At 48.0% G+C, this 12,560-nt stretch overlaps 1 protein-coding gene across 1 annotated transcript; it reads left to right on the top strand.

Moving 5' to 3' along the window:
- Positions 1–9,488: 9,488 nt before the first annotated feature.
- On the top strand, positions 9,489–12,082 carry LOC112660127 (metallothionein-4). The gene is made up of 3 exons (XM_025447518.3): positions 9,489–9,559; positions 11,186–11,251; positions 11,800–12,082. Exons 1-3 carry the CDS (start codon positions 9,529–9,531, stop codon positions 11,889–11,891), a joined length of 189 nt encoding a protein of 62 aa, XP_025303303.1. The 5' UTR covers positions 9,489–9,528; the 3' UTR covers positions 11,892–12,082.
- Positions 12,083–12,560: the final 478 nt, after the last annotated feature.

The following is a 12,560-nucleotide window of genomic DNA, read 5'->3' as shown; positions in this document are numbered from 1 at the left end:
AGACATACCAGGATGTTCGTCTTCATCCCCCAAGGTCACTTTGAGCCCTCTGAATGGGGAAATTATTAAGACCAATAACAGAGGGGCGCCTGGATGGCTCAGTCGGTTCAGCATCTGCCTTGGGCTCAGGTAATGATCCCAGGGTCCTGGGGAGTCTGCTTCTCCCTCTCTCTCTGGCATCTCCCTCCCCGCCATGCTCTCTCTCTTTCTGTCTCTCTCTCTCATAAATTAATTAATTAATTAATTAATTAATTTAAAAAATCTTTAAAAAAGATTTTTAAAAAACAGAAAACCAGTAACCAGAAAAACAGAGAGAGAGATAAGCCGCATGGCCAAGAAAGTGATATAAACGGATTCCAAAGTCGGATAAATTAGTGCCACGCTCCACCGAGCTATCATGGAACGCAGTGTGTTAGCAAGAATACTGGGTCGCAAATAGCCAAAAACCTTTTGACAGTATGTTCAGCCTCAGTAGTAATTAGGGAAGTGTAAATCAGTAACCAAGGAAATGCCATTTTGTATATGTCAGGCTGATGAAAATTAAGCCTGACAACATCAAGTGTTAACAAGGACGTGGACAGGGACCCTCGAGGGAGGACATTGGTCACGGGAGTATAAGCTTTCGGTGAGCAATTTGGGAATATCTAGGAAAGCTGAATAAGCACATGACCTTCCATGCAACAAGTCTGCTCCTGGGTTTACCTCCAGAGAAACTCTAGCACGTGTCACACAAGGAACCACGTATATGTGGCGATCCATTGCAGCAATGTTGGTGATGAGAGAGAAGTGGAAACATCTAAATGCTCGTCAACAGGGAAAAGGAAAGAACTGTGAAATAGTCTTATAATAAAGAGAATGCTAGAAAGCAGTTAAAATCATAAATTTCAAAATGCTGGGCAAAAAAATAGCAAAAAAAAGTTGTAAAAGTCTACATAGAGAATGATGCCATTTTATGTGAGGTTTACAAACTTGTAAAACAAGACCATGTAATTTTTGTGGGTATGTATGTATGCAGTAAAAGTAGAAAAACATGCGTGGGCATGGTCAATACTTCGAGAAATTAGTTCCCGGGTGTGGTGGTGGTGGACGGAATGAGATATGGGAAGTTTACGTGGGAGGTTTCCACTCTCTTTGTTTTGTTCCTCTAAATTGTTGAAATGAATAGGAATTAATATTTGATAATGCCAGAAGTTTCCATATTTTATTTTCTATTCTTATCTGTTTTTTAAATTATTCAGAATATAAATAATAATTTTAAAAAGAAGGAAAACAAGGAAAGATATTGGGCCAGTGTTCCCACTGAGACGCCAGGTGCAGATCTACAAGAACCCACTGTTCCCTTGGGCAAGTCCACTAACCTTGATGGTGAGACTGGTATTCGGTGGTTTTCCTACTGGTTCTAGCTGCAGCACCACCCCTACCCCAGATAAAATTATTATGTGAGAGGAGGTGGTTGCGATGCACAAGACAAAATGGACTTTAAAAAGAGCAGCTGCCCTATTTATTTCTTTAAGAGAGAGACAGAGCACAAGCAGGAGAAGCAGGCTCACCACCAAGCAGGAAGCCAGATGCAGAGCTCGATCCCAGGACCCAGAGATCATGAACCGAGCAGAAGGCAGATGCTTAACCAACTGAGCCACCCAGGCGCCTCTGCCCCCATTTAAATAGGAGAAGAGAGGAGCGTTGAGACCTAGCATCCCTGCTGCAGCAGCCCCTGCAATACGCCTCCATGAAGCCCTGGGGCTGTGAACTTGCACAGTGTGAAAAGCACCACATTCCATGAGGAACTCAGAGCTTACCCAGATTGGGAGAAATGAAGGGCTGAGGCCAGAGTAAGGCAAAGAGGCAGCTAATGCAATGCACAGCATCTAAGGAGCTACTCACTCTCAGGGTCATTCCAGCGCTACTCTGCATGTGTGTACCCTACGTCCCACTCCCTTTCTCTTTCTCAGAGCTATTGACATCCTTATGGCTCCTGCTGGAAAGCAAGCTCCTGATGACCAGGTCCTGTGTCTGGCTCACTTACCCAATCCAGAGGGCTAACCTGAAGCCTGGTGCACAGTATGTTTGATGGAAGTAAGAAAGGGAGGGAGAGAGGGAAGTGGGAAGGAAGGAAGGAAGGAAGGAAGGAAGGAAGGAAGGAAGGAAGGACGGACAGATGTGAGCCTCTTGCTCCATTGCCAAAGCCCTAATCTGGGCTGCCAGCCAACCTGGGGCAGCCACTTCGCTGCTGGGGGCAATGAGTGTGGGTAATTGTTGGCTTTGGCCTTACTCATCCTTCCTCTAGGGCCGTGTGCAAAGCAAAGGGTTTCACTTGCCCAGTGGGTGCTGAATTACAGCCCTGGAGCTGGAGTCCTGTGTAATTAACCGGCAGCCGCAAGCTCTGGAGAGTCTGTGAAGTCTGTCGAGCGCTCAGGTGATTGGGCATCGAGTAAGGTGGCGCCTAATTAGCCTTGGCCTGATTTTCACAATCCACAGAGCTGGGACCCATGTCCTCTGAGGCTGGTGACGCATTGGTTGGGGGGTTCTTTACCAGGACTCCTTGAATGGAAGTGGGGGCCAGGAAAACAGAATTCTGTGTGGGTGTGTATTTTCAGATCAGCGGGAAGAGGCTTTCTTGGAACTACCCTGAGACACAGCAGCCCCAGACTCCTGGCATGTGCAGCTTTCTCAGTCTCTCTGTCCGTCTGTCTTTCTCTCTTACACACACATACAGATACCCACTGTTACCTTAGCTGTTGGAACAAATGTCTTGAAATGTATATTTATAGGAAATGTTAAAAAAAATAAAGGAAATGTGAGGAATCTTATAGTTTATCAAAATCTACAGAATCTCTTCCTGATGATAAGGTCTTTAGGACTTGGATCACAGAGAGGGAAGCATCTCGTTCGCCCAGCAGGGGAGGAGTAATAGTGCATAAGGAAGGGGAGTGCTACCCCTGCTCTTCTTAACCAGCCTCCCACCCCAAACCCCAACCCACCAGGGATTGGGGCTCTGTCACCCCTCTGCACCATGCTTTTCCAGGCAGGACCACGGAAGAGATTTGTGACAAAGATATTTCCCCCTTATGTTCTTCATGGCTTCCTACTGCTCTTTTGAGCTTTCTAACTTAGCATCTTTTGTCCTGCTCCTTCCATTTATTAGCATCTCCCTTCTATTAAAAAAAAAAACTTTTTTAAAGGTTTTGTTTATTCATCTATGAGAAATACAAAGAGAGAGAGGCAGAGACACAGGCAGAGGGAAAAGCAGGCTCCATGCTGGGAGCCCGATGGGGTACTCGATTCCAGGTTCCTGGATCACACCCTGAGCTGAAGGCAGATGCTCAACCACTGAACCACCCAGATGTCCCTATCATCTCCCTTCTAAAGATGACAAGCTGATGTTTGGAGAGGTGACATGCCTTACCAAAGCATTAAAGCCAAACTTCGGGTATCTCTGATTCTATATCAAGCTGTCTATAAACATAGCATGCCCCCACAAACATAAAATCTTAATAATATCTACCATTCCTCAAGCACATGTATGTTAAATGCCTGCTCCATAAGCAGACTCAGTGGCCCCCATTTTATAGCTGGAGTTCACAGAGATAAGGGAGATAGAAAGTCAGAATGGGAACCATGTGCAAAAGACTGCTGCCCATAATGTTCACTATGCTCTCCCATGCTACAGTGTGAAAGACTGCCGAGAAGCACATGATCAGTGTAAGGACAAGGAGACTGAGACCATGGCTCACTGTCTGGAGGTTAATGGCCGATGAAGCTGGGAGGCAGGGACATGCCCATTACACCTTAATGAGGTACCATTACACTTCTTCACACTTATCAGATGGGCAAACATTTCAAAGTCTGAATACAGGAAGTATTGTAGCAGGAAGTTGGGAAATGGGAACTCTTAAATTGCTCGAAGGAGTGTAAATTAGTATAGGAACTTGGGAGAGTGATTGCCTCCCTATCATCTAGCCATCCTCCTTCCAGGGATGAGTGAGTTTTGTATACGTACATACATGACATGAATGCAGACGTTCCTTGCAGTATTTTTATAATAGAGAAAACATAGTACAAGGGTCTAGGGCAGGGGAAAGGAAGATGTAAGGGGGCCAGATGGGAAATAACGGAATCTTCCCAGAGGATGATGGTGGCCCAAACTGGTTGACAGTTGTGGAGGCAGGCGAGATGGAGGCAGAGGGGGGATCTGGTTGGAGGTAAAATGGGGAGCAGCCGCTCAGTTGGGGATGAAGTTTGAGAGGCTGCTTGACATCCACACGGAGATGTTGAGTATCACCCGGAAATATGGGGCTGGAGTTCAAAAGAGAGGCTGGAGCTGGACATGTAAAATGGGAGTCACCAGGGCATAGACAGTGTTTAAAGCCATGAGGCTGTTAATTCTTTATTTCTTATAAATAAAAGAGGTGAAGCAAATATGACCATGTTGACAACAGTTAATTCTGGGTGGTAGATACGATGGTGGTTATAACACTCTTCTTTGTACTTTTAAGTAGGTTTGAACTTTTTAATAATAAAGTTAATTAATAAATAGTTTATAAGGCCACAAGGCTCCAAATGGCTGACCAGTTCTCTGAGGAGTGCCTTGGACCTAAAGTGTGGGTAATGGTAACAAACTGAAGAGTCAAGTTCAAGTCCTCTCCTGTCCCTGACCTAAGCTCAGTGACTGGGGGTTGACCCTGTTTCCCCATTTGAACAAGAAGAAGCTGGCCCACAATTTCTCAGGATTCTTTCAGGACTGACCACCCAGGATTGAAGCTGGTGCTCCATAGGGTCCCTGTCAACTCAGAGATTATCCACCTACCTCTCATCCCTAGTCCTGCTGATAAGGCCAGAAATACCCCCAATAAGGGGACTCTGTAGGTGGAAGTTCAGCTCTACCTCCAAATAGATGAAAACTGTCAAGGGAAGTCAGAAAGGACAGGGCCCCACAGTCCCCAGGCCCTGAAGAACCCAAAAATAATTAGGCTGACTTTAAAAGCAGGGAATTAAAATCCAGAGACTTTTAGTGACAAAATTTGAAAAGGCATTTTTTTTAGGATTTTATTTATTTATTTATTTATTTATTTATTTATTTATTTATTTGTTTGTCTATTTATTTCTGAGAGAGAGAGAACAGGATGGGAAGGGGCAGAGAGAGAGAAGTAGAGACTCCTCAAGCAGACTCCCCAAAGAGTGCACAGCGTGAACTCGATCTCACCACTCTGAGATCATGACCTGAGCCAAAACCAGGAGTCGGATACTTAACTGACTGAGACACCCAAGTGCCCCATAATATTTGAAAAGTTTGAATGCACCCTCCTCAGACCCCAAGACAGTCTGAAGAATAGTCCATGACCCTGACACATATAAAGGGATGAGTGGCTAAACCTATTTGCCAAGTTGTAACAGGCTCCAGAAACGATAACAACACTACTGCTAACAAGTGCTTAATATGCCTTCTCCTGCTCAACCCTCACAGGGGCAGTGCCATAGGGTTACCATTTTCGTTAGCTGGACAAGAATAGCAGGCTCAGAGCAGTCAAGCAACTTGCCCCACGTCATGCAGCAAAGAAGGAGCAGAGCCCGGCAGCATGATTCCAGATTTCCAGGTCTTGACTGCTCTTGCTGAGCAACAAATTCCTCTAAATCTCCTCAACAAGAGCCAGAGAAGACAGCCTAGATGTCACTCTGTTAACTGAGCCATTTTTTCGTCAGCCCGTAAATATTTATTGAGCACACACTGTGCAGCAACACTCAGTGTGCTTGGCCACGGGGATGCTGAGATGAATAAGCGCAGCCTTTATCCTTGAGAAGTGTGTAGTCTAGAGAGACAGAGGTCAGCATCCAAACCAGTATAATAAAACCCATGGCTCCAGGCTGCTCCTGGGAAGGAAGGGGGAGGCACATATGTCCAGAGGGTTCCTGTGTGGGAAAGGATGGTGATCCCAAGAGCAAAACTTGGACCAGGACACGGAGTCATGGTGCAGGACTTTTTTCTGACATCAACACCTGGCTAAACCTCCATTCCTGAGCCATGAGTCTCAGAAACTTTCGGCCAAAAATTCTGGGCTCAGAAACATGTATTTAGTTTTTGCCTTTATGGGAAGAGGAGAATATAGAGACCTGGTCATTTCGTGTTTTGTAAGACAGGAGTATTGGCTGCTCCTTTGGAATAACTTGTTTCATTGTTCTGAGAAAAACACTTGACATATGCACAAAGTAGAGGCCAAAACTGGAGAAGGAGATAATTAGGACTCTTGCTCAAAGGAGCTACAACTTCTATGTGGTAAGAGAAGAGTTTGCCACAGGCAGGACTGCTTTTCTACAGAGAAATTCTGTTCACAGAATCCCTTGGTTGTGGCACGGGCTAGCTAGGGAGTGGCTTACCAATGAAATTTAAAAGATCCACAAAATCTCTGACCGTGTGGGAAAAAATATTGTATTTTTGTGCATTTTATCTGGGTAGAGGATCAAGAGCTTTCATCAGATTTTCATAGGGTTCCTTGAACACCCCCAAGAAAGCTAAGGATCACTTCTTTAAAGATTAATACTTTGAAATATTAATTTTCTAAGTGCAGATTTAAGCTGTGCCTGCAGTCATTGCATGTCCTCGGGTGGTGTGTGTATTTTTGTTCTTGTGCTCCACGCAAAGATCTGGAGCTGAGACCCAGAAGACAGGCAAAAGGGCAAAAGGAGCCTGTGAATGTTTTCCCAGGTGCTTCTCTCTAGGGGAGAAGGACTGTGTAACAGGGACAGGACAGCCTGGGGCACAGTTCAACACAGACTCGACTGCCCAGTGCTACATGGGGTCGTTTCCATCTGCACAACCCAGAACCTGCGAAATATCTTCATGCTACGGGATTCATTCAGCTGGGGCCTTAAGCAACATCACAGTGTCAATCATCTAAGGAAGAAGCCACTCCTGGCTCTGAGAGGAAAGAGGGACGAGAGATAGTTTGGATGAGGGGGAAGGAAAATCCCTTCCTTGCTCTGGGCTCGCAGGTTGGGCTAGACCTTCAAAGGCATCAATATGTGCTGCAGGACACACACGCTGGAGGTGGAGGGCAGCTGGTCCTGCCAAGAGATGGGCTGGCTCTGGGCTAGGAATGCGGGCCCAGAAAGATGAAACCAGCTTCCGAACTCTGAGAGCAGCGCTGCCCAGGCAGGGGTATCCTGGGCTGAGATGTCTTCCTGTTCTTCTCAACTATAAGCTCTCATCTCCCCAGTGCCCAGCACAGTGCTGGCCCTTACAAGAAGGTGACCGAATGCACTGTGCCTGGATCCCTTAGAAGGCCACAAACTCCTTGCAGGAGGGACCATTTCTGGATCACCACAGTATCACCCTATCGTGCCCTGCTGCTGCCTATGGGGCTGAATCCCCTGCTCCTCTCTAGAACTGCTCAGCTCAAATCCATGGTTCCAGCAGACCTTCTGGATGAGTGACGGAGACTCCAACTTATTAACGGGAGGAACTGTCTCCGTTGGTTCTGGCCATGCCCTATCTTTCTTACCTATGTGAATGGTGACGGTATTTTTCAGTAGAGGCCCTCAGTACTCACAAGCAGGAGCCTCGTGCCTTTATTTGTCCATTTGTCATTCACTCACTCGTTCATCTGTTCACTCCCGGGCCTGCTCACATGTTCACTCGTGTCTTAAATCATCAGACTATTCATCTCATTTATTCATTCATCAAAACCATCTAAACCTGGTTTAGTATCGAGATGCTTCAGACACAGGTCTTGCCTCTGAGAGCTCCAAGATTGGGGTGCCAATGAGCCATGAGCCCACTCACACATTGGAGTAAAAAGTAATAAATGTCAGGAGAAATATACGAACAGGTCACTGAGGGATCACAGAAGGAAAGATTTCTTCCAGGTGAGAAAGGGGGAGATTAGAGACAGCTTCCTGGAGTGGGGATGAGCAGAGGCAGCTCCAGAATTTCTACATGGAGAGGGGGTGATGATGACAGCTTTCAGGGGGCAGCTTGCAGCTGCATCATCAGGAGGGCATTTTACATAAAATTGAAGCTCAATCAGCTGCCCGCATCACAGAAAGGTTATAATGGAGATCAGGGGGCTTCATTCTCCCCCAAAGCCCCTCTTGCTTCTCCCACTCAAGAAGTGGCATTTGATTCATGCTTCAGTAAATGATTTGTTTGGACTCAAGGTGGCAGGGAAAAGATGAGCATCTGGCAGGAGCAAAGGCCTGGATGTGGAAAAGTTCAAGGCAAATAGATGGAGCCTAGAGTCCTTAAGTTCTGGTGGAGGAAGGAGAAGGAGGAGAGGGAAGTGATCTTGGAAAGGTAATCTGAGCTTGGAATGCAAGACCAAGGTGTCTGGGCTTCCTTCAACAGATGAGCCACTGAAGATTTGGAGCAAGAGAATAACATGGCTAATGCTATCTGGGGGCTCTATCTCTAGGGCAGTGTGGAGAAGGAAGAGGAGCAGGCAAGACCACAGAAGGCTGGCTCCAGGCCCCCTCCTAATGTGTAGGGGGGCAGAGCAAGGGGACAAATGGAAGTTACATGTCACTGGCTAAAATATCTAGAAGTTATATATCAGATTAACAAATAATATACATTCTATCCCCCTACCCTGACAAAGAGAGCTTCTTAGCAACCTGAAGGGCCAGGTTCAAGTGTTTAATTCTCAACACACTGGAAGTTGCCTGGAGAGCTGCCCCAGGGCCCAACCCCCAATCTTGCACCCACCTCCAGTCTTTTTCCATCCCTCCTTCCTTCACAATGAGAAGCCTCACGCACGCCTGTGGGCACCTAGCCCACACATCCAAACTCTGTTCATGCCCCCAGCCTGTAGCTACCTCCAGCCACACTTCAGGCCTGGAGGAGCACACATTGGCTATACATCTGCCCTTTGGAGCCTGGGATGGAGGTGTGAGCAAACCCTTGGAAGCAGGCTAGCTTGGAATGAGAGAAAATTCTAGAATCCAGAGCATTACATGTGTGGTCTAGAAAGACAGGTTGCACACTCCGGTTGGGCACATGCCCGTGACTTTTGGCCTTCTCACCCAGGGAGTTGGAGGGACGTGCCAAAAGAAGGCCCAAGTGGGGCTTTCTAAAGCCCAAGCCTCCAGATAGAGGCCCCCTTCTGCCCACGATAAGGGCTTATATGACCTGGGGAGGCCGAATGAGGCCCTGAGCCAGGCCCTATGAAGAAGGAAGCAGAAATGGCAGATTGCATAGGACTTGCAGACCAGATGGCTGTAGCTGCCAACCCGAATACTACAAGAGCCACTGGAGCCAGAGCCTGGCTCCTTGACACCTTGGCACGTGGGTAGATGGGTGGGTGCGGCCACCTGCAGCCCTTGTGAGAGCCATCTGAACACCCTCCTTCTGCCCACACTGTCCAATCCCCAGCCTGCAGCGTCTGGGTGGGCCGTGTGCAGGGCGTCTGGCCCCAGGGACAGGTGGGGTGCGCCCAAGTGCACACCTACACAGCTATAAAAAGGGAGCCTCCAGCAGCTGCTCACTCAGCTTGTCTTCCCCAGCTGTGACAGCATTGGAGCTTCTTGGACACCTGGACCATGGACCCCGGGGAATGCACCTGCATGTCTGGTGAGTAAGCATGCCCACTCTAGGGTCCTGGAACCTTGTAGCAGCTTCATTTGTGGAGCCCATAGGGCTCTGATGAATATTTCTCTTCCTCCAATTAGGAGCTGCCAATGGTTGGTCTTGGACTGGTGACCTCTGTGGCATCTCCCATTCTGTTGCCCAACAGCCTGCTTTGCTATAGAACTGAGACCCTGGCTGAGGGAGCACGTAGGGTTAGACCCTAGGGGCAGCCATCAGAGTCGAAAAAGAGCTGTGGCCTGGAACCTGACTATCTGATTTTGGTCCACTGCTGCCATTGACTTCTGACACTTCATATTTCTTTTTTTTTTTTTAAGGTTTATTTATTTATTCATGAGAGACACACAGATAGAGGCAGAGACATAGGCAGAGGGAGAAGCAGGCTCCCCGCAGGGAGCCCAATGCAGGACTTGATCCTGGATCCTGGGATCATGACCTGAGCTGAAAGCAGGCGTCCAACCTCTGAGCCACCCAGGCGTCCCTGACACTTCATATTTCTGAGCCTCAGTATCCTCATCTGAAAACTAGGGTCATGCCTTCCCAGCTGCCCACCTCCCAGGGCTGTTATAAAAGTGCTAAAATCATAATTGCAGAGGCCAGGGGATTTATTAGAATCTCTGAAGCCCCTTAATTCCACAGAAGCACCTAGTGCAGGAGGAGAGAGGTCAGAGTTTGGAGCCATCTTGGGCTTTTCTGGCCTTTGGAAATGGTATCAAGATTTCTAACAAAAAAAAAAAAAAAAAAGAATTCTCACAAGTCTCTCTGGTCCTTAACAGGACATGTCTGTACCTAAAACTTGCCAAAGAGACAGAATCTTCCAGCATTTTGACACTTAAAATGATAGGTGGGATGATTTTTTTTTTTAAGTGTGGATGGCTTTTATATGAAAGTAAGCTCGTGGCTGCAGTTCTCACTTTGAGGATGTTTATGTCCCTGGTTCTTTCTCCTGCCCATTCAGGGTTTCCATTTTGCCTGACACCCTGAAAAGGTGAAGAGGGTATTCAAGGCTTCAACGGTCTCTGGGGGACCTTGAGCTTGCTAGACTTGGCCTAGTTTACTGGTTCTCAAACCTGATTGTACATCAGAATCATCTCGGTTGCTTGTTTTTTTTAAGATTTTATTTATTTATTTATTCATGACAGACACACAGAGAGAGACAGAGATATAGGCAGAGGGAGAAGCAGGCTCCCCGTGGGGAGCCCTATGCAGGACTTGATCCCAGGACCCCAGGATCATGGCCTGAGCCAAAAGCAGATGCTCAACCACCGAGCCACCCAGGCATCCTTCTCTGGGTTGCTTTTAAAAATAGGATTCCCTTTCTCCACCCAGACTTATGAATCAGAATATATCAAGGGTTGGTCCCACAAATCTGTATTTTAGCAAGTATCCCAGCTGAGGGCCGTATGCCACCACCCCCAGTTTCCATCCGGGGCCTGGGAACCATCAAAAAAACCTTTGCCCTTGGGGTGATTTTCAGCAGCATCTTTGTCCTTTTGTTCAGCCACTCCCCAAGGAGAGCTCAGAAACCCTGCCACCATGATGGTCTGCAGCACATCTCATGTCCCTGACTGACCTCAGTCCTCACACTTATGGATCTGTCCTCTCTTCCAGGAGGAATCTGTATCTGTGGAGACAATTGCAAATGTACAACCTGCAACTGTAAAACATGTCGAAAAAGTGAGTTATGCTACCCGGGGCCAGAAGCTAGAAAAATCTGTTCCCTCCCTTTTCTACCCTCCAGCCATGGTGGGATTAAGTAGGTTCTGGAATCCTTTGACCCATTTGTGAGGGATCTGAAATGACAGCTGAGCAGAGGCCTGGGCAAAGCTCCTAAGGGTTGCTGCTCCCCTAGGGGGTGAGGGCGTCCACAGGGGGTTGCAGGTGTTCTTGGAGGAAGAGGGCTGTGGGGAGGTCCTGTGGTGCCCGGTGCTGAAAGGGACAGAGCCCTGATCTAGCGTCATGAGCTCTGGATTTTAGTGTCAGATCTGCTGCTGACCAATGACCTTGAGTAAGGCCCTCCCCTCTCTGGGCATCTGGTAAACTCTTGATGACTTCCCAGAGATCCCTTCTGGCTCTAACATCCCACAGCTTCCTGCCCCGGGGTTTCTGCTAATGTGGATTGAAGCCTGCGGTGCCCCTCCTACTTTCTCTAGGTGGTGGGAGAGGACATACTAAGATGGGAGCATTGACCCCAAACTGACCTGTCCATCTCCTGGCCCTTTCAGGCTGCTGTCCTTGCTGCCCCCCCGGCTGTGCCAAGTGTGCCCAGGGCTGCATCTGCAAAGGAGGCTCGGACAAGTGCAGCTGCTGTGCCTGAACCGCATCCGTGGTGCTGGGGCTGGCGGGGGCGGGGGTTGTGGATGCCACAGCCCCGGAAATGTCTGTACAGTGCATTAGTTGAGAAACTGAAATTATTGTACCATAGGTTATGCTTTTTATATATTTGCTCAGAGGTGGTGGTGGTGACACTCATGTAAAGTGCCTGAAAAATAAAGTCTTCACTTGTGGTCTGGTGGCTCAGAGCACTGTTTTACCCTAACCCAGCAGGCCCAAGCAGGACTGATGCCTCATTGCAGATACCATAAGCACCTGGCCGCATCCCTTCCACAGATGAGGTGGGGGGCTTTCTCCTCCTCCAGGAGCTCACTTGAGAGCAGCCTAGGAGTACTGGGGAGTCAACGCCCCTGGCAACAGCCCTTAGCTGATGACACACACGACTCAGTGGATAAATACCCCCCAGCACCTCTATCCTTACAGTGGGACAAATCTGGGACAGAGTCTACACCACGCCCCAGAAGTCCTCCGCAGCATGGCGCTCCAATAGCCCAGGGTGGTAACCAGTGGCTCAATAACGCACCCCCTATTGGCTCCTTCCCTTCCCTGCCTCACTTCTCCATTTTCCTGCCAGTGCTTCCTGGGATCCCCACCACAGTGAAACTTCTTGTGCAGGGCCTGCTCGGGAACTAACTTCATGTTTCCAGGCATG

The sequence above is a fragment of the Canis lupus genome, chromosome 2, assembly GCF_003254725.2.
Source record: "Canis lupus dingo isolate Sandy chromosome 2, ASM325472v2, whole genome shotgun sequence".
NCBI lineage: Eukaryota > Metazoa > Chordata > Mammalia > Carnivora > Canidae > Canis > Canis lupus.
The sequence above is the reverse complement of the archived record's forward strand: the minus strand, read 5'-3'. Positions and strand labels throughout refer to the sequence as shown.